General features: G+C 36.3%; 1 protein-coding gene across 14 annotated transcripts; it reads right to left on the bottom strand.

Moving 5' to 3' along the window:
• Positions 1 to 19,824: 19,824 nt before the first annotated feature.
• LOC137821217 (RING/U-box superfamily protein) lies at positions 19,825 to 24,955 on the bottom strand. Of its 14 annotated transcripts, none has more exons than XR_016517466.1 (6): positions 24,746 to 24,884; positions 23,954 to 24,098; positions 23,413 to 23,814; positions 22,185 to 22,236; positions 21,114 to 22,086; positions 19,825 to 20,299 (listed from the first exon to the last, which is right to left on the bottom strand). XR_016517466.1 is itself a non-coding variant. In XM_068625738.2 (6 exons), the coding sequence occupies exons 3-5, from the start codon at positions 23,726 to 23,728 to the stop codon at positions 21,136 to 21,138; spliced, it is 1,314 nt and encodes a 437-aa protein (XP_068481839.2). In that variant the 5' UTR covers positions 23,729 to 23,814; positions 23,954 to 24,098; positions 24,746 to 24,884; the 3' UTR covers positions 19,825 to 20,302; positions 21,114 to 21,135. The 14 variants fall into 14 exon arrangements, 8 of the variants coding, with proteins under 8 accessions (XP_068481839.2, XP_068481822.2, XP_068481816.2 ...); XR_016517465.1 differs by having other exon boundaries at positions 19,825 to 20,302; positions 23,413 to 23,729; XR_016517464.1 differs by having other exon boundaries at positions 23,413 to 23,729.
• Between the last annotated feature and the right edge of the window lie 432 nt (positions 24,956 to 25,387).

Below are 25,387 nucleotides of genomic sequence, written 5' to 3'. Positions count from 1 at the left end.
CATTAGTTTTAGGAAAACTCTAGAAGGTGTCTCTTCACTCTCCATTTAGGCGCTAGAATTGGAAGAGTTTAGAAGGCTACCTTAGAAAGCTTCTTCTGTAAGCTTCTTTTGTAATAGGTGACCGATCCTCTCCCTATAAAAGGGAGGGCTTGGGTCTTTGAAATGATAGAATTGATTTTTGAGTAAAGAACCTCTCCCAAATTGGTGAGTGAATTGAGAGAGACTTGTGTCTTCTTCTCTTCTAGTCTTATCTTGAGTGCATTCTTGGACTCTCAAGTGGCGGCAACTACACTCATCTTGAAGCCTTTCATCCTTCAAGTGGCGTGCACATCTCCAAGAGCTACAACCACATAAGTTTCCGAGTTCTTTTCATATTCTTCATCCATTTCCATTCCTAAACAAACTCTAAAACATGTTCTAGTAATTTCAATCGGTAGAACTTGCTTATTTTGTGTTTTTGTTCGGTAGTTTCTTCTAGCTTGCTGTTCTTGTGGTTTTGGTTGAGTTTCCTTGTGTTTTAATCGATTCATTTGTGTTTCCTTGTGTTTTAATCGGTTCATTTGTATTCTATCTTGTTTTAATCGGTTCATATGCCATATTATGGGTTTCAATATGAGTTTGGCTTGGTTACTTGTGTTTTGGTGAGTTCTTGAATGTTAAGAACATTGATCCAATTCTTAGAAAGTGCCTAATCATATTCCAACCCTTGTTGAATTCATAACATGTCCTTATCATATCTCTATCATGTTATTGGAATCACATCAAATACCCTAGGAGTAAGACGTAGTAAGTCCCAGATCGAGAGTGAAAAAAACTTGTTTTTCGAAAACAAAATGTCCTAGCTTTTCTTCCCCGTATCTTTTTTTGGTGATTTTTTTATGGACGTGCCTCCTTACCTGGGTCTAAACAACATATGAAATTACTTGTTTGAATTTTTTCAGCGCATTACGGACCTAGAAAAAAATTGCAGAAAGTAGGGCGAAATTTCACAAGTTTTGGTAGAAGATAGCCTTGGTTTGTGCCAGATTTCTGAAAAATTCTTCTGAAATAGTTTTTTTCCTGAAATTTCACGTAAGAATTTCCACTGATTTTGGGATCAAACGCCACAAATTTCAAGTTAAACGGATGAGTACTCACCCACGAAAAAAATCAAACAGTTTCACATACAAACGAACCTTCCTTTCGGCATTGGCAGTTATGAATAAAAAATTTATTGCCAATCTTGTAGGACGAATCTGGGGCTCAAATCTCAGCGAAAACTCAATAGACACAGTGAAGAATGTCTGGTAAAAATTTCAGACTAAAATACCCAAGAAGTAAGGAGTAGTAAGTCCGAGACCGAGTGTGAACAAATTTGGTTCTCCGTAAACAAAAAGTCTTGGCTTTTCTTCCCCGTATCTTCTTTTTGTGATTGATTTGACATGCCTCCTTACCTGGGTGCAAACAACATATGCAAGTACTTTTGCGAATTTTTTCAGCGCAATACAGACCTAGAATAAAATTGCAGAAAGTAGGGCGAAATTTTAAACATTTTGCTAGAGGATGATAACCTTGGTTTGCATAAAACTTCTGAAAAATTCTCCCGAAATATTTTTTACCTAAAATTCCACGTAAGAATATCCACTAAATTTGGGATAAAACGCGACAAATTTCAGGTCAAATGGATGAAGGTTCACCCACGAAAAAATCAAACTACTTCACACCCAAACGAACCTTCCTTTCAGCCTTGGTAGTGATGAAAAAAAATTATTGTCAATCTTGTGGGACGAATCTGGGGCCCAAATCTTAGCCAAAACTCAACATACACAAGGACAAACGTCTGGTAAAAATTTCAGACCAAAATACCCAAGGAGTAAGGCGTAGTAAGTCCAGAGTTAAAAAAACTAGTTTTCCAAAAACGAAACGTTCTAGCTTTTCTTCCCCGTATCTTCTTTTTGTGATTTGTTTATGGACATGCCTCTTTACCTGGGTGCAAACAACATATGAAAATACTTGTGTGAATTTTTTCAGTGCAATACGGACCCAGAATAAAATTGCAGAAAGTAGGGCAAAATTTCACAAGTTTTGGTAGAGGAAAGCCTTGGTTTGCACCAAATTTTTGAAATTTTTTTCCAAATAGTTTTTTCCTGAAATTCCATGTAAGAATCTCTACTGAATTTGGGACAAAATGCGACAAATTTCAGGTCAAACAGACGAGTATTCTACCAGGAAAAATATCAAACAGTTTCACACACAAACGAACCTTCCTTTCAGCCCTGATAGTTATTTATAAAAAATTTATTGCCAATATTGTGGGACGAATCTGGGGCTCATATCTTAGCCTCAAGGAGTAAGGCGTAGTAAGTCCCAGACCGAGAGTGAACAAAACTGGATTTTCGAAAACAAAACGTCCTGGATTTTCTTCCCCGTATCTCCTTTTTGTGATTCTTTTGTGGACGTGCCTCCTTACCTGGGTGCAAACAACATATGGAAGTACTTGTGTGAAATTTTTCAGCGCAATACGGACCCAGAATAAAAATTGCAGAAAGTAGGGCGAAATTTCACAAGTTTTGGTAGATGATAACCTTGGTTTGCACAAAATTTCCGAAAAATTCTCCCGAAATAGTTTTTTCCTGAAATTCCATGTAAGAATCTCCACTGAATTTGGGACGAAACGCGACAAATTTCAGGTCAAACGGACGAGTATTCGCCCACGAAAAAAATCAAACAGTTTCACACACAAACGAACCTTCCTTTCAGCCCTGACAGTTATTTATAAAAAATTTATTGCCAATATTGTGGGACGAATCTGGGGCTCATATCTCAACCAAAACGCAGTAGGCACAATGACGTATGTTTGGTAAAAATTTCAGACCAAATTACCCAAGGATTACGGCGTAGTAACTCCCAGACCGAGAGTGAAAAAAATTGGTTTTCTGAAAACAAAACGACTTGGCTTTTCTTCCCCATATCTTCTTTTGGTCATTTGTTTATGGACGTGCCTGCTTACCTGGGTGCAAACAACATACGAAAGTACTTGTGTGAATTTTTTCAGTGTATTACTGATGTGATTCTAATAGCATGATAGAGATATGATATGAACATGCTATGGATTCAATAAGAGTTGGAATATGATTAGGCACTTTTTTAGAATTGGATCAATGTTCTTAATCATTCAAGAACTCACCAAAACACAAGTAACCAAGCCAAACTCACATAGAAACCCATTTTTGGACATTTGAACCGTTTGAAACAAGGAAGAACACAAAAGCACCGATTGAAACTCCAAGAAATACATTTAAAACCACAAGAACAACAAACTAAAGCAAACTACCGAATATAAACACAAACTAAACAAGTTCTACCGATTGAATCAACAAGAAACAAAAAAGACATGTTTTAGAGTTTGTTTTGGAATGGAAATGGAAGAAGAAGATGATAAAGACAAGGAAACTTATGTGGTTGGAGCTCTTGGAAATGTGCACGCCACTTGAAGGGTGGTTGACTTCAAGATGAGTGTTGTTCCCGCCACTTGAGAGAGCAAGAATTCACTCAAGATAAGACTAGAAGAGAAGAAGACACAAGTCTCTCTCAATCACTCACCAATTTGGTAGAGGTTCAATACTCACAAAATCAATCTTATTATTTCAAAGACCTAAGCCTCCCTTTTATAATGAGGAAGACCGATCACAAAGAGAAGCTTACAAGGGAAGCTTTTGAAAGGTCACCTTCTAACTCCTTCTTAAACATTCTAGCGCCTAAAGGAGTGTGAAGAGGCCCCATTCTAGTTTCTTCCTAAAACTAGCCTAAGGTGCTACACAATGGAGGTGTCTTTAAGGTTTTACTCTTTAGCACATCCTAAAGCTATTATATATTATTTACAAATTTATACAAAAGAAACTATAAAGAGAGATATTAATTGGAGCCCATTCTTGAATGCTTGTAGTCTTATTTTAGGCTTGGTTCTCTCTTTATTTAATTTCTTTTTTATTTTGAGAAGACTAGAAGGAAGAACGTAAAATGCTTGGGTGGATGGCCTCTTCCTCCATTAGTGAAATCCTTTTTTTTTATTCCATCATGCTCCCCGAGTTGAAGAGAATTCGTCCATGAATTCTGAATCCCTACATATAACAAAGTCAGTTTACTATAAAAATTAACAGTTGCATAAGAGAAAGGCAAACATGACTTAGAATTTGTAAGCAGTGGGAGTTCAGAAAAGGAGGTCCTGTAGACATACCAAGTTGGAAAAAATTGTTTGGGAATGATGATATTTTTTTGGAAAAAGTCCTCCTAAATGGTGAAAACCATTAGGAGGTATAAAAAATCATTCCTAACATTCTTTAACCAAGTTGGTGTTAAAACAGGAACCTTTGGTAATGAAAAAGATAAGGAAGAAAACACCTTGGACAAAACGCGACAAATTTCAGGTCAAACGGATAAGTATTCAGTAACGAAAAAAATCTAACAGTTTCACACACAAACGAACCTTCCTTTCGGACCTGGCAGTGATCAATAAAAATTGAATGCCAATCTTGTGGGACGAATCCTGGCCTCAAATCTCAGCAAAAACTCAATAGACACAGTGCCGAATGTCTGGTAAAAATTTCAGACCGAAACACCAAAGGAGTAAGGCGTAGTAAGTCCAAGACCGAGAGTGAACAAAACTGGTTTTCCGAAAACAAAATGTCCTGGATTTTCTTCCCCGTATCTCCTTTTTGTGATTCTTTTCTGGACGTGCCTCCTTACTTGGGTGCAAAAACCATATGGAAGTACTTGTGTGAACTTTTTCCGCGCAATACGGACCCAGAATAAAATTTGCAGAAAGTAGGGCGAAATTTCACAAGTTTTGGTAGAGGATAGCCTTGGCTAGCACAAAATTTCCGAAAAATTCTCCCGGTATAGTTTTTTCCTGAAATTCCACGTAAGAATCTCCACTGAATTTGAGACAAAACGCGACAAATTTCAGGTCAAACGGACGAGTATTCGCCCACGAAAAAAATCAAATAGTTTCACACACAAACGAACCTTCCTTTCGGCCCTGGCAGTTATAAATAAAAAATTTATTGCCAATCTTGTGGGACGAATCTGGGCCTCAAATCTCAGCCAAAACTCAATAGACACAGTGGCGAACGTCTGGTAAAAATTTCAGACCGAAAAACCCAAGGGGTAAGGCGTAGTAAGTCCCAGACCGAGAGGGAACAAAACTGGTTTTCCGAAAACAAAACGTCCTGGATTTTCTTCCCCGTATCTCCTTTTTGTGATTCTTTCATGGACGTGCCTCCTTACCTAGGTGCAAACAACATATGGAAGTACTTGTATGAACTTTTTCAGCACAATACGGACCCAGAATATAAATTGCAGAAAGTAAGGCGAAATTTCACAAGTTTTGGTAGAGGATAGCCTTGGTTTGCACAAAATTTCCAAAAAAATCTCCCTAAATAGTTTTTTCCTGAAATTCCACGTAAGCATCTCCACTGAATTTGGAACAAAACACGACAAATTTCAGGTCAAACGGACGAGTTTTTGCCCACGAAAAAAATCAAACAGTTTCACACACAAACGAACCTTCCTTCCGGCCCTGGCAGTGATCAATAAAAAATTTATTGCCAATCTTGTGGAACGAATCTGGGACTCAAATCTCAACCAAAACTCAATAGACACAATAGCGAACGTCTGGTAAAAATTTCAGACCGAAACACCCAAGGAGTAAGGCGTAGTAAGTCCCAGACCGAGAGTGAACAAAACTGGTTTTCAGAAAACAAAACGTCCTGGATTTTCTTCCCCGTATCTCCTTTTTATGATTCTTTTGTGGACGTGCCTCCTTACCTGGGTGCAAACAACATATGGAAGTACTTGTTTGAAAATTTTCAACGCAGTACGGACCCAGAATAAAAATTGCGGAGAGTAGGGCGAAATTTCACAAGTATTGGTAGAGGATAGCCTTGGTTTGCACAAAATTTCGGAAAAATTCTCCTGAAATAGGTTTTTCCTGAAATTCCACGTAAGTATCTCCGCTGAATTTGGGACGAAACGCGACAAATTTCGGGTCAAACGGACGAGTATTCGCCCACGAAAAAAATCAAACAGTTTCACACACAAACGAACCTTCCTTTCGGCCCTGGCAGTGATCAATAAAAAATTTATTGCCAATCTTGTGGGACGAATCTGGGCCTCAAATCTCAGCCAAAACTCAATAGACACAGTGGCGTACGTCTGGTAAAAATTTCAGACCGAAACACCCAAGGAATAAGGCGTAGTTTTTCCCAGACCGAGAGTGAAAAAAACTGGTTTTACGGAAACAAAACGTCCTGGATTTTCTTCCCCGTATCTCCTTTTTGTGATTCTTTTGTGGACGTGCCTCCTTCGCTGGGTTTAAACAACATATGGAAGTACTTGTGTGAAATTTTTCAGCGCAGTACGGACCTAGAATAAAAATTGCAGAAAGTAGGACGAAATTTCACAAGTTTTTATAGAGGACAGCGTTGGTTTGAACAAAATTTCCGAAAAATTCTCCCGAAATGGTTTTTTCCTAACATTCCACGTAGGAATCTCCACTGAATTTGGGACAAAACGCGACAAATTTCTGGTCAAACGGACGAGTATTCGCCCACGAAAAAAATCAAACAGTTTCACACACAAACGAACCTTCCTTTCGGCCGTGGCAGTGATTAATAAAAAATTTATTGCGAATCTTGTGGGACGAATCTGGGCCTCCAATCTCAGCCAAAACTCAATAGACACTGTGGCGAACGTCTGGTAAAAATTTCAGACCGTAACACCCAAGGAGTAAGGCGTAGTAAGTCCCAGACCGAGAGGTAACAAAACTAGTTTTCCGAAAACAAAACGTCCTGGATTTTCTTACCCGTATCACCATTTTGTGGACATGCCTCCTTACCTGGGTGCAAACAACATATGGAAGTAATTGTGTGAAATTTTTCAGCGCAGTACGGACCCAAAATAAAAATTGCAGAAAGTAGGGCGAAATTTCACAAGTTTTGATAGAGGATAGCCTTAGTATGCACAAAATTTTCGAAAAATCTCCCAAAATAGTTTTTTCCTTCAATTCCACGTAAAAATATTCACTGAATTTGGGACAAAATGCGACAAATTTCAGGTCAAACGGACGAGTATTCGCCCACGAAAAAAATCAAACAGTTTCACACACAAACGAACCTTCCTTTCGGCCGTGGCAGTGATCAATAAAAAATTTATTGCGAATCTTGTGGTACGAATCTGGGCCTCAAATCTCAGCCAAAACTCAATAGACACAGTGGCGAACGTCTGGTAAAAATTTCAGACCGAAACACCCAAGGAGTAAGGCGTAGTAAGTCCCAGACCGAGAGTGAACAAAACTAGTTTTCCGGAAACAAAACGTCCTGGATTTTCTTCCCCGTATCTCCTTTTTGTGATTCTTTTGTGGACGTGCCTCCTTTCCTGGGTGCAAACAACATATGGAAGTACTTGTGTAAAATTTTTAAGCGCAGTACGGACCCAGAATAAAAATTGCAGATAGTATGACGAAATTTCACAAGTTTTGGTAGAGGACAGCCTTGGTTTGCACAAAATTTCCGAAAAATTCTCCCAAAATGGTTTATTCCTGAAATTCCACGTAAGAATCTCCACTGAATTTCGGACTAAACGCGACAAATTTCTGGACAAACGGACGAGTATTCGCCCACGAAAAAAATCAAACAGTTTCACACACAAACGAACCTTCCTTTCGGCCCTGGCATTGATCAATAAAAAATTTATTGCCAATCTTGTGGGACGAATCTGGGCCTCAAATCTCAGCCAAAACTCAGCAGACACAGTGGCGAACGTCTGGTAAAAATTTCAGACCGAAACACCCAAGGAGTAAGGCGTAGTAAGTCCCAGACCGAGAGTGAACAAAACTAGTTTTCCGAAAACAAAACGTCCTGGATTTTCTTCCCCGTATCTCCTTTTTGTGATTCTTTTGTGGACGTGCCTCCTTACCTGGGTGCAAACAACATATGGAAGTACTTGTGTGAAATTTTTCAGCGCAGTACGGACCCACAATAAAAATTGCAGAAAGTAGGACGAAATTTCACAACTTTTAGTAGAGGATGGTTTGCACAAAATTTTCGAAAATTCTCCCAATATAGCTTTTTCCTGAAATTCCACGCAAGAATCTCCACTGAATTTGGGACAAAACGCGAAAAATTTCAGGTCAAACGGACGAGTATTCGCCCACGAAAAAAATCAAACAGTTTCACACACAAACGAACCTTCCTTTCGGCCCTGGCAGTGATCAATAAAAAATTTATTGTCAATCTTGTGGGACGAATCTGGGCCTCAAATCTCAGCCAAAACTCAATAGACACAGTGGTGAACGTCTGGTAAAAATTTCAGACCGAAACACCCAAGGTGTAAGGCGTAGTAAGTCCCAGACCGAGAGTGAACAAAACTGGTTTTACAGAAACAAAACGTCCTGGATTTTCTTCCCCGTATCTCCTTTTTGTGATTCTTTTGTGGACGTGCCTCCTTACCTGGGTGCAAACAACATATGGAAGTACTTGTGTGAAATTTTTCAGCGCAGTACGGAGCCAGAATAAAAATTGCGGAAAGTACGGCGAAATTTCACAAGTTTTGGTAGAGGACAGCCTTGGTTTGCACAAAATTTCTGAAAAATTCTCCCGAAATGGTTTTTTCCTGAAATTCCACGTAAGAAACTCCACTGCATTTGGGACAAAACGCGACAAATTTCGGGTCAAACGGACGAGTATTCGCCCACGAAAAAAATCAAACAGTTTCACACACAAACGAACCTTCCTTTCGGCCTTGGCAATGATCAATAAAAAATTTATTGCCAATCTTGTGGGACGAATCTGGGCCTCAAATCTCAGCCAAAACTCAATAGACACAGTGGTGAACGTCTGGTAAAAATTTCAGACCGAAACACCCAAGGTGTAAGGCGTAGTAAGTCCCAGACCGAGAGTGAACAAAACTGGTTTTACAGAAACAAAACGTCCTGGATTTTCTTCCCCGTATCTCCTTTTTGTGATTCTTTTGTGGACGTGCCTCCTTACCTGGGTGCAAACAACATATGGAAGTACTTGTGTGAAATTTTTCAGCGCAGTACGGAGCCAGAATAAAAATTGCGGAAAGTACGGCGAAATTTCACAAGTTTTGGTAGAGGACAGCCTTGGTTTGCACAAAATTTCTGAAAAATTCTCCCGAAATGGTTTTTTCCTGAAATTCCACGTAAGAAACTCCACTGCATTTGGGACAAAACGCGACAAATTTCGGGTCAAACGGACGAGTATTCGCCCACGAAAAAAATCAAACAGTTTCACACACAAACGAACCTTCCTTTCGGCCTTGGCAATGATCAATAAAAAATTTATTGCCAATCTTGTGGGACGAATCTGGGCCTCAAATCTCAGCCAAAACTCAATAGACACAGTGGCGAACGCTTGGTAAAAATTTCAGACCGAAACACCCAAGGAGTAAGGCGTAGTAAGTCCCAAACCGAGAGTGAACAAAACTGGTTTTCCTAAAACAAAACGTCCTGGATTTTCTTCCCCGTATCTCCTTTTTGTGATTCTTTTGTGGACGTGCCTCCTTACCTGGGTTTAAACAACATATGGAAGTACTTGTGTGAAATTTTTCAGCGCAGTACGGACCTAGAATAAAAATTGCAGAAAGTAGGGCGAAATTTCACAAGTTTTGGTAGAGGATGGTTTGCACAAAATTTCCGAAAATTCTCCCAATATAGCTTGTTCTTGAAATTCCACGTAAGAATATCCACTGAATTTGGGACAAAACGCGACAAATTTCAGTTCAAACGGACGAGTATTCGCCCACGAAAAAAATCAAACAATTTCACACACAAACGAACCTTCCTTTCGGCCCTGGCATTGATCAATAAAAAATTTATTGCCAATCTTGTGGGACGAATCTGGGCCTCAAATCTCAGCCAAAACTCAATAGACACAGTGGCGAACGTCTGGTAAAAATTTCAGACCGAAACACCCAAGGAGTAAGGCGTAGTGCGTCTCAAACCGAGAGTGAAGAAAACTGATTTTCCGAAAACAAAACGTCCTGGATTTTCTTTCCCATATCTCCTTTTTGTGATTCTTTTACGGTCACGCCTCCTTTCCTGGTTGCAAACAACATATAGAAGTACTTGTGTGAAAATTTTCAGCGCAATACGAACCCAGAATAAAAATTGCAAAAAGTAGGGCGAAATTTCAGAAGTTTTGGTCGAGGATAGCCTTGGTTTGCACAAAATATCCGAAAAATTCTTCCGAAATAGTTTTTTCATGAAATTCCACGTAAGAATCTCCACTGAATTTGGGACAAAACGCGACAAATTTCAGGTCAAACGGATGAGTATTCGCCCACGAAAAAAATCAAACAGTTTCACACACAAACGAACCTTCCTTTCGGCCCTGGCAATGATCAATAAAAAATTTATTGCCAATCTAGTGGGACGAATCTGGGCCTCAAATCTCAGCCAAAACTCAATAGACACAGTGGCAAACGTCTGGTAAAAATTTCAGACCGAAACGCCCAAGGAGTAAGGCGTAGTAAGTCCCAGACCGAGAGTGAACAAAACTGATTTTCCGAAAAAAAAAACGTCCTGGATTTTCTTTCCCGTATCTACTTCTTGTGATTCTTTTATGGACGTGCCTCCTTTCCTAGTTGCAAACAACATATGGAAGTACTTGTGTGAACATTTTCAACGCAATACGGACCCAGAATAAAAATTGCAGAATGTAGGGCGAAATTTTACAAGTTTTCGTAGAGGATAGCCTTGGTTTGCACAAAATTTCCGAAAAATTCTCCCGAAAAAGGTTTTTCCTAAAATTCCACATAAAATTCTCCACCGAATTTGGGACAAAACGTGACAAATTTCAGGTCAAATGGACGAGTATTCGCCCACGAAAAAAATCAAACAGTTTCACACACAAACGAATCTTCCTTTCGGCCCTGGCAGTGATCAATAAAAAATTTATTGCCAATCTTGTGGGACGAATCTGGGCCTCAAATCTCAGCCAAAACTCAATAGACACAGTGGCAAACGTCTGGTAAAAATTTCAGACCGAAACACCCAAGGAGTAAGGCGTAGTAAGTACCAGACCGAGAGTGAACAAAACTGGTTTTCCGAAAACAAAACGTCTGGATTTTCTTCCCCTTATCCCCATGTTGTCATTCTTTTATGGACGTGCTTGCTTACCTGGGTGCAAACAACATATGGAAGTACTTGTGTGAACTTTTCAGTGCAATAAGGACCCAGAATAAAAATTGCAGAAAGTACGGCGAAATTTCACAAGGTTTGGTAGAGTATAACCTTGGTTTGCACAAAATTTCCGAAAAATTCTCCCGAAATAGTTTTTCCCTGAAATTCCACGTAAGAATCTCCACTAAATTTGGGACAAAACGCGACCAATTTCAGGTCAAACGGACGAGTATTCGCCCACGAAAAAAATCAAAACACTTTCACAAACAAACGAACCTTCCTTTCGGCCCTGGCAGTGATCAATAAAAAATTTATTGTCAATCTTGTGGGACGAATCTGGGCCTCAAATCTCAGCCAAAACTCAATAGACACAGTGGCGAACGTCTGGTAATAATTTCATACCGAAACACCGAATGAGTAAGGCCTTGTAAGTCCCAAACCGAGAGTGAACAAAACTGGTTTTCCGAAAACAAAACATCGTGGATTTTCTTCCCCGTATCCCGTTTTTGTGATTCTTTTCTGGACGTGCCTCCTTACCTGGGTGAAAACAACATGTGAAAGTAATTGTGTGATCCTTTTCAGTGCAATACGGACCCAGAATAAAAATTGCAGAGAGTAGGGCGAAATTTCACAAGTTTTGGTAGAGGATAGCCTTGGTTTGCACAAAATTTCCGAAAAATTCTCCCGAAATAGTTTTTTCCTGAAATCCCACGTAAGAATCTCCACTGAATTTGTGACAAAACGCGACAAATTTCAGGTCAAACGGATGAGTATTCGCCCACGAAAAAAATCAAACAGTTTCCCACACAAACGAACCATCCTTTCAGCCCTGGCAGTGATCAATAAAAATTTTATTGCTAATCGTGTGCGACGAATTTGGGCCTCATATCTAACCCAAAACTCAATAGACACAGTGGCGAACGTCTGGTAAAAATTTCAGACCAAAACACCAAAGGAGTAAGGCGTAGTAAGTCCTAGACTGAGAGTGAACAAAACTGGTTTTCCAAAAACAAAACGTCCTGGATTTTCTTCCCCGTATCTCCTTTTTGTGATTCTTTTATGGACATGCCTCCTTACCTGGGTGAAAACAACGTATGGAAGTACTTGTGTGAACTTTTTCAGTGCAATACGAACCCAGAATAAAAATTGCAGAAAGTAAAGCGAAATTTCACAAGTTTTGGTAGAGGATAGCCTTGGTTTGCACAAAATTTCCAAAAAATTCTCCCGAAATAGTTTTTTCCTGAAATTTCACGTAAGAATCTTCACTGAATTTGGGACAAAACGCGACAAATTTCAGGTCAAACGGATGAGTATTCGCCCACGAAAAAAATCAAACAGTTTCACACACAAACGAAACTTCCCTTCGGCCCTGGCAATGATCAATAAAAAATTTATTGTCAATCTTCTGGGACGAATCTGGGCCTCAAATCTCAGCCAAAACTCAATAGACACAGTGGCAAACATCTGGTAAAATTTTCAGACCGAAACACGGAAGGAGTAAGGAGTAGTAAGTCCCAGACCGAGAGTGAACAAAACTGGTTTTCCGAAAACAAAACGTCTTGGAATTTTTTCCCCATATCTCCTTTTTGTGATTCTTTTATGGACGTGCCTCCTTACCTGGGGGCAAACAGCATATGGAAGTACTTGTGTTAACTTTTTCAGCGCAATACGGACCCAGAAAAAAAATTGCAGAAAGTAGGGCGAAATTTCACAAGTTTTGGTAGAGGATAACCTTGGTTTGCACAAAATTTCCAAAAAATTCTCCGCAAAAAGTTTTTTCCTAATATTCCACTTAAGAATTTCCACTGAATTTGAGATAAAACGCGACAAATTTCAGGTCAAATGGACAAGTATTCGCCCAAGAAAAAAATCAAACATTTTCACACACAAACGAACCTTCCTTTCGGCTTTGGCAGTGATCAATAAAATATTTATTCCCAATCTTGTGGGACGAATCTGGGCCTCAAAATCTCAGTCAAAACTCAATAGACACAGTGGCGATTGTCTGGTCAAAATTTCAGACCGAAACACCCAAGGAGGAAGGCGTAAGTCCCAGACCGAGAGTGAACAAAACTGATTTTCCGAAGAAAAAAAACGTCCTGGATTTTTTTTCCCGTATCTCCTTCTTTTGATTCTTTTATGGACGTGCCTCCTTACCTAGTTGCAAACAACATATGGAAGTACTTGTGTGAACATTTTCAGCGCAATACGGACCCAGAATAAAAATTGCAGAAAGTAGGGCGAAATTTCACAAGTTTTGGTAGAGGATAGCCTTGGTTTGCACAAAATTTCCGAAAAATTCTCCAGAAATAGTATTTTCCTGAAATTGCGCGTAAGAATCTCCACTGAATTTGGGACAAAACGCGACAAATTTCAGGTCAAATGGACGAGTATTCGCTCACGAAAAAATTCAAACAGTTTCACACACAAACGAACCTTCCTTTCGGCCCTGGCAGTGATCAATAAAAAATTTATTGCCAATCTTGTGGGACGAATCTGGGCCTCAAATCTCAGCCAAAACTCAATAGACACAGTGGCAAACGTCTGGTAAAAATTTCAGACCGAAACACCTAAGGAGTAAGGCGTAGTAAGTACCAGATCGATTGTGAACAAAACTGGTTTTCCGAAAACAAAACGTCCTGGATTTTCTTCCCCTTATCTCCATGTTGTGATTCTTTTATGGACGTGCTTGCTTACCTAGGTGCAAACAACATATGGAAGTACTTGTGTGAACTTTTCAGTGCAATAAGGACCCAGAATAAAAATTGCAGAAAGTACAGCGAAATTTCACAATGTTTGGTGTTGCACAAAATTTCCGAAAAATTCTCCCGAAATAGTTTTTTCCTGGAATTCCACCTAAGAATCTCCACTGGATTTGGGACAAAACGCGACCAATTTCAGGTCAAACGGACGAGTATTCGCCCACGAAAAAAATCAAACAGTTTCATACACAAACGAACCTTCCTTTCGGCCCTGGCAGTGATCAAGAAAAAATTTATTGTCAATCTTGTTGGACGAATCTGGGCCTCAAATCTCAGCCAAAACTCAATAGACACAGTGGCGAACGTATGGTAATAATTTCAGACCGAAACACCGAAGGAGTAAGGCGTAGTAAGTCCCAGACCAAGAGTGAACAAAAATGGTTTTCTGAAAACAAAACGTCCTGGCTAAATTGCAGAAAGTAGGGCGAAATTTCACAAGTTTTGGTAGATGATAGGCTTGGTTTGGGCTAAATTTATGAAAAAATATCCCGAAATAGTTTTTTTTTTAAAATCCCCGTAAGAATCTCCACTGAATTTGGGACAAAATGGAATAAATTTCAGGTCAAACAAATGAGTATTCACCCACGAAAAAATAAAATAGTTGCACATTCAAACGAACCTTCCTTTCAGCTCTGGCAATGATGAATAAAAAATTTATTGCCAATCTAGTGGGACTTATCTGGGGCTCAAATCTCAGCCAAAACTCAATAGACACAATGACGACCGTCAGGTAAAATTTTTAGACGAAAATACCTAAGGAGTTAGGCATAGTAAGTCTGTGACCTAGAGTGAAAAAATCTTGTTTTTCGAAAACAAAACTTCCTGGATTTTCTTCCCGTATCTTCTTTTTGTGATTTGTTTATGGACATGCCTCCTTACCTGCGTGCAAACAACATATGAAAGTACTTGTGTGAATTTTTTAATCGCATTACGGACCCAGAATAAAATTGCAGAAAGTAAGGCAAACTTTCACAAGTTTTGGTAGAGGATAGCCTTGGTTAGCGCCAAATTACTGAAAAATTTCCCAAAATAGTTTTTTCCTGAAATTCTATGTAAGAATCTCCACTGAATATGGGACAACACGCAACAAATTTCAGGTCAAAAGGATGAGTATTCACCCACGAAAAAATAAAACAGTTTCACACAAATGAACCTTCCTTAAGCTCTGGCAGTTATGAATAAAAAAATGTATTGCCAATCTTGTGGGACGAATATGGGGCCCAAATATAAGCCAAAACTCAATAGACACAATGACGATTGTCTAGTAAATGTTTCAGACCAAAATATTCATGGAGTAAGGTGTAGTAAGTCCCAAATGGAGAGTGACTGGATTTCCGAAAACAAAACGTCTTGGTTTTTCTTCCCCATATCTTCTTTTTGTGATTTGCTTATGGATGTGCCTCCTTACATGCGTCCAAACAAAATATGAAAGTACTTGTGTATATTTTTTCATTGCTTTACGGACCCAGAATATAATTGTAGAAAGTATGGCGAAATTTCACAAGTTTTGGTAGAGGATAGCCTTGGTTTGCGCCAAATTTCTGAAAAATTCTCCCGAAATAGTTTTTTCCTGTAGTTTCACATAAGAATCTCCACTGAATTTGGGACAAAACGCGACAAATTTCAGGTCAAACGGAAGAGGATTCACCCCCGAAAAAATAATATAGTTTTACACACAAACGAACCTTCCATTCTACTCTGGCGGTGATGAATAAAATATTTATTGCCAATCTTGTCGGATGAATCTGGGGCTCAAATCTCAGCCAAAACTCAATAGACACAGTGATGACCGTCTGGTAAAAATTTCAGACCAAAATACCTAAGGAGTAAGGCGTAGTAAGTCCTAGACCGAGAGTGAAAAAAATTGGTTTTCCAAAAACAAAACGTCCTGACTTTTCTTCCCCGTATCTTCTTTTTTTGATTTGTTTATGGACATGCCTCCTTACCTGCGTGCAAAAAACATATGAAATTACTTGTGTGAACTTTTTCAACGCAATACGGACCCTGAATAAAATTGCAGAAAGTATGATGATTTTTCACAAGTTTTGGTAGATGATAGCCTTGGTTTGCGCCATATTTCTTAAAAATTCTCCCAAAGTAGTTTTTTCCTGAAATTCCACTTAAGAATCTCCACTGAATTTGGGACAAAACGCGAAAAATTTCAGGTCAAACGGATGAGTATTCTCCCACGAAAAAATAAAATATTTCCACACACAAACGAACCTTCCTTTCAGCTCTGGCAGTGATGAATAATAAAATTATTGTCAATCTTGTGAGACGAATCTGGGGCTCAAATATGAGCCAAAACTCAATAGACACAGTGACGACCGGCTGGTAAAATTTTCAGAACAAAATTCCAAAGGAGTTAGGCGTAGTAAGTCCCAGACCGAAAGTGAAAAAAACTGGTTTTCCGAAAACAGAACGTCCTGGTTTTCTTCCCCGTATCTTCTTTTTGTGATTTGTTTATGGACGTGCCTCCTTACCTGCGAGCAAACAACATGTGAAAGTACTTGTGTGAATTTTTTTCAGCACATTACGGACCCAAAATAAAATTGTTGGAAGTGGGGCGAAATTTCACAAGTTTTGGTAGAGGATAGCCTTGGTTTGCGCCAAATTTCTGAAAAATTCTCCTGAAATATTTTTTTCCTGAAATTTCACTTAAGAATTTGCACTGAATTTGGTACAAAATGTGAAAAATTTCAGGTCAAACGGATGAGTATTCACCCACGAAAAAATAAAGCATTTTGACACACAAACGAACCTTCCTTTCAGCTCTGGCAGTGATGAATAAAAAATTTATTGTCAATCTTTTGAGACGAATCTGGGGCTCAAATCTGAGCCAAAACTCAATAAACACAGTGACGACCGTCTGGTAAAAGTTTCATACCAAAATACCCAAGGAGTTAGGCGTAGTATGTCCCAGACCGAGAGTGAAAAAAACTGGTTTTTCAAAAACAAAACGTTCTAGCTTTTCTTCCCCGTATCTTCTTTTTGTGATTTTTATTTTCATGTTTTATGGTATTATGAGAGCACCGTAAAGAGAATATCTTATGTTATTCGTGGATTATTAATGTGATATGATTCCAATAACAAGATAAAGATGTTTCATAGACATGTTATGGAGTCAACTTGAGTTGGAATATGATTAGGCACTTTTTAAGAATTGGATCAATGTTCTTAACATTCAAGAACTCACCAAAACACAAGTAACCAAGCCAAACTCACATAGAAACCCATTTTGAACAACAACCCATGGATAGAAACTCAAGAACATAACATATAGGAATTATACCCATGGAGGACGTGACAAAAACAGCAAGAACAACCAATTTGCACCGATTAAAATTGAATATAAGTGCAGAAAATGAAAGAGGACATCATAAGGAAGAGATTGCACCGATTGAAAGTGAAAACAAACAAGTAGAACAAAAAATTGGTAATTTAGAATAAAGGGAAAATGGATGAAGAAGATGAAATGAAATAGGGAACTTATGTGGTTGGAGTTCTTGGAGATGACAATAACAATAATTTCATATGTAACGTCACTTTACATAAGGATTCAAATTTGTATGTAATGTTCACTTTATGTAATAATCGATATTTAAATAGCAAATTTCTTGTAGTGAATATTTGGTCACTAAATGAGTTTTTATGTATTTTGGTTACTAAATTGGTTTCAATGAAATTGGTTGTTAATTTGGTTTCTATATAATTGGTCACTAAATTAGTTTCTATATATTTGGTCACTAAATTTGTTTTTATTTAATGGTAACTAAATTGGTTTCTAAATTAGAATATAAATTAGTATCTAAAATTAGCGACCATAATTTTAGCCACTTAAAATTATTAGTTTCTAATTAAGTTAGTGACTAATTTTATCATTTTAGAAACCGAAAATTTAGTTTCTAAAAACATTTTTTCTTGTAGAGATAAATTTTTAATTTTAATATTAAATACGCATTAAAGATAGCTTAAAAGTACATATCAATAACATTAATTGTTTTTTAAAATTATATTAATTAAAAAATACATCTAAACTAGTTTATTCAATATTCATAATCGTTTAATGGTAGAATTCCTCTTTTAATATAATTTATTTTATATTTTCTTACCCTAATTTTTTATCATACAAGTTACTATCTCTTGTAACCACTAAAGTTTATTATTAAGTTAATTATCTTATAATACGAAAGAGAAATATATTAAAAGTGAAGAGTTTGAATAATTTACATGTAGTTTTAGTTTTTAATTTCTTTTAAAAATATTTGTTGTTATCTCCAAAGTCACGTAACTATACAATTTAATTAATGAGTCTTATTAAAGACTTAAAAGAATTTATACGTAAAAGATACCACGTATCACCTTGGTGTGATTAAAGATAAGACTTTTTTGTGACCCAATAATTAGTATTAGAGATGATTAATTAAGAAATATCTTCTTAAAGTGATGTGTAGTTAGGATTAGTGAGGGGTTGTTAGTGGAAGTTAATCAAGATTAGTAAGAAAAGCAAGCACTAATTGAAACGTGCACGCAAGTAGCATCAAAGTAAGTGTATTTTTGGATTTTTGAATAGTTTTTGGTGATGTGATTTGATTCAACATGGAGTCAACAAGCAACATGAAACCTAGTTCGTGCAACCCATGTTTGTAAAAGGTTAATTATAAATTAATCTTGCTTCCAACATCACAAGAATGGCAAAAGCATGAACCATTTCAACAACAAATCCATTGATTTGAACTAGGGTTCTTAACACCCATTTTTTTCACTAAGAAAAATGCATATTATTAAATTTGCATTTTGTAACATGATTTTAAATAAATAAATAAAAAAACAAGATGATCCTTAAACAATTTTTTTCTTTTGAGGAATCATTTTTTTAAACATAACTTTTTATTTGTTAATTAGTCATCTTGATTTCGTTTGATAATAAGAAATCAAAATAGGAAAGTGAGAAATGATAGAAAATTAAGTAGAAAATTTGTGTATGATAGAAAACTAAGTAGAATTTGTTACACATATCAATTGTCATTTGATAGAAACTAGGTATATCTTAGACTCTAAATGAGTTACATCCTAACTAACTATTATTTATAGTTTTAACCAAATGATAAAGGTTAGATCCAAATTCATATTAAAACTTCAACAATTAATATGAGAGAGAAAATCACAAATTCAATTTTCAATAAAATAATTATTCAGAAAAAGATTATTGAAGGTTACATAATTATTAATCATTATTAATGTGAGGTAGGTGTAGGTGAGATAAGACAATTACTAAGGATGGGAGATATTGTTATAGGTAGCCACCTCCATAAATTATAATATCAAACTAAACTGCCAATTTGGTTTAAAAAATGAAAAGGAGAAGATATTTAATGCACATAACTCATAAGTAATTTTGTTTATTTTTTTAAATAATATTTTTTTTTCATGTGAAAATAAATAATTGTTGTTATTTGAAATCTCAGCCTAATTGAGATCTTAATTGAGATCTTAAGTTTCATGTGATAAACATAATTGTTATTATTTAAAGTAAAGTGTGAATCTAATTTGAAATATCAAGTTTTATTAATATTTAACCTGAGAGATTTATAAAAAAATGACCATATAAAGCAATGAAAATATGAATTCCTGATCCTAAATGAAAGAAAAAGATTAATTTACTTATCACAAACCATTTCTTTTTTACAAGACCTCATGACAATTGATGGGTACTTTTGCCACTTAATTTCTCAGTCATCATTTTACCTCTATTTCTTCCATTATTTATGTGGAAAAAAAAAAGAGTAAAACCTGATCCACTTAATTTTCAATTTTCCAGCAACCAAACAGAACATTAGAGAGATAAAAGGGAGAACAGGAAAGTATATCTATAATAGATAATACAATAAGGTAAATAAAATGTTTGAAGTGATTAAGTGTTCTTCACATATCACAATTTAACAACAAATTTGTGTCATTCCAACTAAATGTTATTGCCAAACAATCTTTGGAGACCATAGCACAACACCAGAAACTTCTAATGGCCTATGGCATTTACACTGCATTACATAACAGTAGAACAAGGTAGAACAAGGGGCAACAGAACATCTTTCAAGAATGAATTATATCCATATGCAATAAACTAATCAATCTGTACAAAATAACAAAACCATTGATTTCTAAACACTATCTTTGTCTTCCTATATGTATCTTTTCAGTTTCATATTTCTTCTTTACAGAGAAAGTCCAGCTTCTAAACCTTTAGAAATCATGTATTAGTGTATACAGATCATAAATCAAAGCTTGATGAATGTCATCTTCCCATTTCCTCGGTCATTTTATCTTAGGTTGTGTAGAAGTTCAACAACGGAACCTGCTTTAAGGAGAAATAAAGAAAAATTAAGTTGCAAAATAATTGCTGAGGAGTTCTGGAGCTCAATTTTTCAAAATATTTAACTTGGAAGTCAAATTCTGGTGCATGGTACCAAGGAATCAAACCCAGAGAAATCTGAATATAAGCCAGACAATGTTTTCAAAAATTAAACAGATAATATAACAAGAGAGATTTTAAAGATTTTATGTTTTAACTAGGTTGAACCTGGGTTGTCATAGACATGTAAAAAGAAAACCAGGAAAATTTTACAAATATTTTCATATAAATAAATAAAACCACAGACAATAATATTTAAAATTTGTTCTAACATAACCAAAATGATTTAGCACGTAAAAGAAATGAAAAATATACTGTATTGGAGTCTAAGCTATGCCAGTGGCACATCAAATAACTAAAAAGAAAGAGGTAAAATTTCTCATCCTATGCAAACGCACAAAAAATATAAAGGGTAAAAGGGAAAAGCTTCTAGATATAAATTGGAGTTAAACCGTTCATTGCATCACACACTATCATTTTCCCTCCATTGGACAAATTAATAGAGAAAGTCTGAGTTTTAAACATGTTTAAATTAAACCAAAACAATTTTAAAAGCTCTAATGGAGGGTAAAAAGGTGAAGTACTTCAACCGTGTAATCAGTTTAAATGGTTCAGCTGGTTCACCATAGACACATTTGTTTTTCACTAGTTTATGAACATGCAGGTCAGAAATAACCTGCCAACTACGACAGGGAAAAGTAGAATATTCTTATTGTCATAAATTGGAAAGCAAAACAATAAAGAAAATGGAACTTACCTTTCAACAACCCCATAGCAGCTTATTCTCTACTAGATTTTGCCCAAAAGAAGCCTTTCTTCGGGGTTGACTGATTATCTAGCATGGATTTGGAACTCCTTGTGCCAAATGAGAAATGTCTCTTAAGAAAAGGTTTCCCATTAGAGCTTCTCCCACTAGAACTAGAATCAATTCCAAGACCTTTACTAGCTTGACGCCATTTTTCTCTAAAATGTTCGTGCGCAACAGAATTATCGTCAATATCACTGTCCACAATTTGGTTCCTTGATTTCTTATTTTTAGCCTTCAAATCCATTTCAGCTTTCAGAGCTTTTTCAGACAACTTAAGAGTATATTTCTCACCAAAAGTGCAAACTGGACAAAGTGGATCGTACTTGTTGACTTCAGGTGTCAAACTCTCCAAGCATTCAGCATGATAAACATGCCCACAAATAAGGACAGAAACTACAGAAAGGTCATTACTAGCAATTATCTTTTGGGACCCCCAAGAAGATTTCTCAGTTAAAAGTTTTGAGCAAACACCACATGCTTGGAAATCAACTGGAGAATTTGAAAACTGACTACTGTATCTAACCAGCCTTTCACAATTGAAACCAAATGACTCACTATCAAATGACCATCTTTCTTTGAGGGAACTGCCTGTCAGCTCAGAAAAGCCAGACCTAGACCAATTACCTGAAGACCCACCATGGGAGTGCATACCAGATTCATTGCTCCACGAAGGAAACACTGGCCTCTCTTCAGATACATAAGAGTTGCTAGGCGTCTTATATCCAAAGATTTGGCTATCAGAAACTTGACAAGATAGTTGCTCTCCTGTGGAATGGCAAGCCCACCTTGAAGTGGTTGAGCTGGATGGAAATGGGTGACTATCGTATGGCTGAGGTGATACTGATGAAGTAGAAGGCAATGAATGTAGGGGTTTTGTGGGATACGGGCATGATATTGTTGATGATTCAGCCAACCTCTTCGCCTGCATAGTAATGCAGATGTACGAAGTGTATCCAAAAAATCAGATAGAAACTACTGATAGAAACATAAAATAACAGCAGATTCCTTTATAATTACAACCTCACCTGTTCCACGCTCTCATTTGTCAAGACATTCCTTGAAATAGTTTGATCTGAGATAAACATAAAAAAACATGTCAGATCTATAAATCAACCAGGTGAGAACATAATAAATTACCAATGGAATAATTAAAACAGGATAGAAAAAATATTTTTTAGAGAAGGAGCAATCTTAAAAGTACATAATTATAGCCCAGTCTCATGAAGAGACATAAGTCCACAACTTTTATTTTATTATGATTTCAAAAAAGGCCCTGTGGTGAACTGGAGAGAGATTTATTAACTTAATCATGTGTACACAATTGACACAAACATATATGCCAGATTATCAAACATCAATCAAGCAAAATAAACCAATAATCTATTTCAATGAAGAGATAAGTATATGCTTTTCTTCCTTGGTCATATCATATGCAACGCCTCCTTTTGGCCAACAAGAAAGACTATTCCACATGGAATGTCTAAGAAAATCTGACAACTTAATTGCAAGAGACATGAAACTAAATTGCTCTCATTTATATTTCAGTTTATGCTGTTCTTCTAACTATCACCTGCAACACCTTTCTCCGGAAAAAGAAAAAGGATAATCTAACTTACAACACAGACTCTCAGAAGCTGGTATCTTACACCAAACTACTAATCTAAATTACTCAAAACCCTGTTTCAGCATATGTTTCTTCTACTAACTGAGAAATTGTCAAATTGTCACATGCCAACACCCGATGTCTAACCCAAAAATAATTCCTACATTTCTAGATAATTGAATGGTGTTTTCCAGCTCACCATCTTCATTTTCCATTATTTTGGTTTGTGAATAGTAATTGTAGTGTAAGTTAACAAACATTAATTTATGCCATGCAGCATTTTACTCCAAAATGTTAATTTTTTAGGGCTCCATTGTGTCAGAAATGGTTAATCTAAGTCCTACAGACTTGCTACTGTGTGAGCGTGGTATAAAAAGCTAAATCTGTTCTGTTTGTTGAATTAAAATTTTAACCATGTTTTCTGCTAATTTCAATATTTTCTTGTGTCTGATAGCTTGAGAAAGAAACATACGTGAGAATACATCGCCATGTTTACACTCTATTTAATAGCTTTTGCATTTACCTCGTTAAATAAGAAATGAAGAGAAAATGAAACGACTGATAAAACTCCAATCCTAAACATTCGAACCCGAGTTGGTGTACGAATTATGATTAAAACCAGGGAGTTGATTTGATTAAAGTTACCTGAAGATGAATTTATCAGGTTCCTAGCAGTTCCTTCTGAGACTGGGGATTTTTGGGATCTACTCCTTTGATAATTCTGCAACGGGCTTCCATCCTCGGATACATAAGAGGGTTCATTTTTATTCTCCAATCCATCATTCCTGCTAATACCATTAGAAAACCAAGTTACAGCAGTATCTTCACCAGCTACACGCCCTCGATGATCCCACCTAAAGTTCCACGTCGGAGAATATCGAATATTCCGATGCATGATTTCACTGGGTGATGCACTTTGTAAAGTTTTGTCTTTGGCAGCAACACAACAAACGGCACCCATTCTGAAATAGACAGCAGTATACAGTTTCTTACATCAACAAAATCACCAATTGCACCCTCATCACCCTGGTGAACACAGCTCTATCCCTATAACAGAGAATCATTACTCAACCAGTATTCTTGCTTCAGTTAAACATATTCTTCCAAATTGAAATACCAGACCAAAAATTAAATCAGAACAGAAGATAAAGATTAATAGTAAATATTCATTTAATGATAAAAAAACCTCATAAATCCTTTTTCTTTCTGAAATAGATTAGTTTTCCAGTGTAAACTCCGGCTCAAACCCGCCAAACTTTATCATATAAAACTGTAAACAGAAACTCATCCCAAAACTTTCATCCAAATTTTAAGCCAAATCCCCCTCTAACCTGTAAAACAACCACAAAAGGAATCAAAAAATCAAACCGTGAAATGAACACCATTCAAAAGAGTTCATTCAGCATAGCCATATCATAGAAGTGTCTATGTACCAACCACACTTCATCAACAAACTCCATAAAACACAAGCATTCCATTCTCACCTTACTATTGGTGTTACCAACTTCATATCACTTGAAAAAGAAAACTCTCGGAAGAAAACAAAACAGCATGATGAACCAAAAAGAAACAACTAAACACAATTTCAAGAATTCCTTATATGATCTAATCAAACACCCCAAAAATAGAAAAAAAAACAACTCAACACTCACTCTCACACACTCAAAAAGTCAGAACGATCCGAAATCAATGCAGAAAACCCGGAATTCACAATCAAAACTCAAAACACACCAAATTCCCACAACACTAACAACCAATATTGCATTAACTTAAGTAATTAAAATTAAAATAAATAATACAAGTTTTACCATATATTATAGAAACAAAAATACACTCAAAACTCAAAAAACACCAAATTCCCATGACACTAGCAGTAATTAATACATTAATTAAAAATAAATTATTACAAATTAACACCTCATTATATTTTATGATAATGAATGTTTTCTAATAGAGAGAGAATATGAGAGAAAGTTACCTTTAAGGGAAACAAGGGTCAGAGAGAAGCATCTCTTTGAAATGAAATTTTCAGTTTCTAGAGAGAGAGAGAGAGTTTGTAGAGAGAGAAAGTGAGTTTCTGAAAGAGAGAGAGAGAAGAGAAAGAGAAGAAGAATAGGAAGGGAGCGGCGCCGTCTATTTTGACGACGTTAGAATGGCTGCGTCAGCGTAATTTTAGGGTTGCCGTCGTATGTGACGGCGTTAGGTGATTCCGTGGTTTACTCTCTTTATTTTAAAATAATAATAATAATTATTAGTAGTAGTATTATTATTGTAATAATATATTATATAGTATATAGCATAATTATAAAACTATAATAATTATATAATCATATACAATTATAATAATTATATATAATTATAGTATTATTTTAACATGCCATTGCCATACGTAATAATTATAGATTCTTTTCTCTTCTTTGAAAAAGTTATTTTTATTTTTTCACTCAAAATTTGTTTTTTTTTTAATATAAAAGTGAGTTTTGATTCTTAATTCCACCAACCCATGAATATTTTCAATTCTTCAATAGTGGTTTTATATTTTCTTTTAAACTGAATTTTGTTTTTTAATATATAAGTGGATTTTTAATTCTTAATTTCTAACCCCCGTGAATTTTTTTAA

Source organism: Phaseolus vulgaris, chromosome 11, assembly GCF_051622355.1.
Source record: "Phaseolus vulgaris cultivar YP4 chromosome 11, ASM5162235v1, whole genome shotgun sequence".
Taxonomy (NCBI): domain Eukaryota; kingdom Viridiplantae; phylum Streptophyta; class Magnoliopsida; order Fabales; family Fabaceae; genus Phaseolus; species Phaseolus vulgaris.
The sequence above is the reverse complement of the archived record's forward strand: the minus strand, read 5'-3'. Positions and strand labels throughout refer to the sequence as shown.

Excerpts from the sequence above, each read along its gene's own strand:
- LOC137821217 (XM_068625715.2), bottom strand. Across the intron at positions 22,237-23,412 it reads CCTGATAAATTCATCTTCAG|ATCAAACTATTTCAAGGAAT; the intron begins GTAACTTTAATC and ends TGTTTATCTCAG. Across the intron at positions 22,087-22,189 it reads CAAATGAGAGCGTGGAACAG|GCGAAGAGGTTGGCTGAATC; the intron begins GTGAGGTTGTAA and ends ATTACTATGCAG.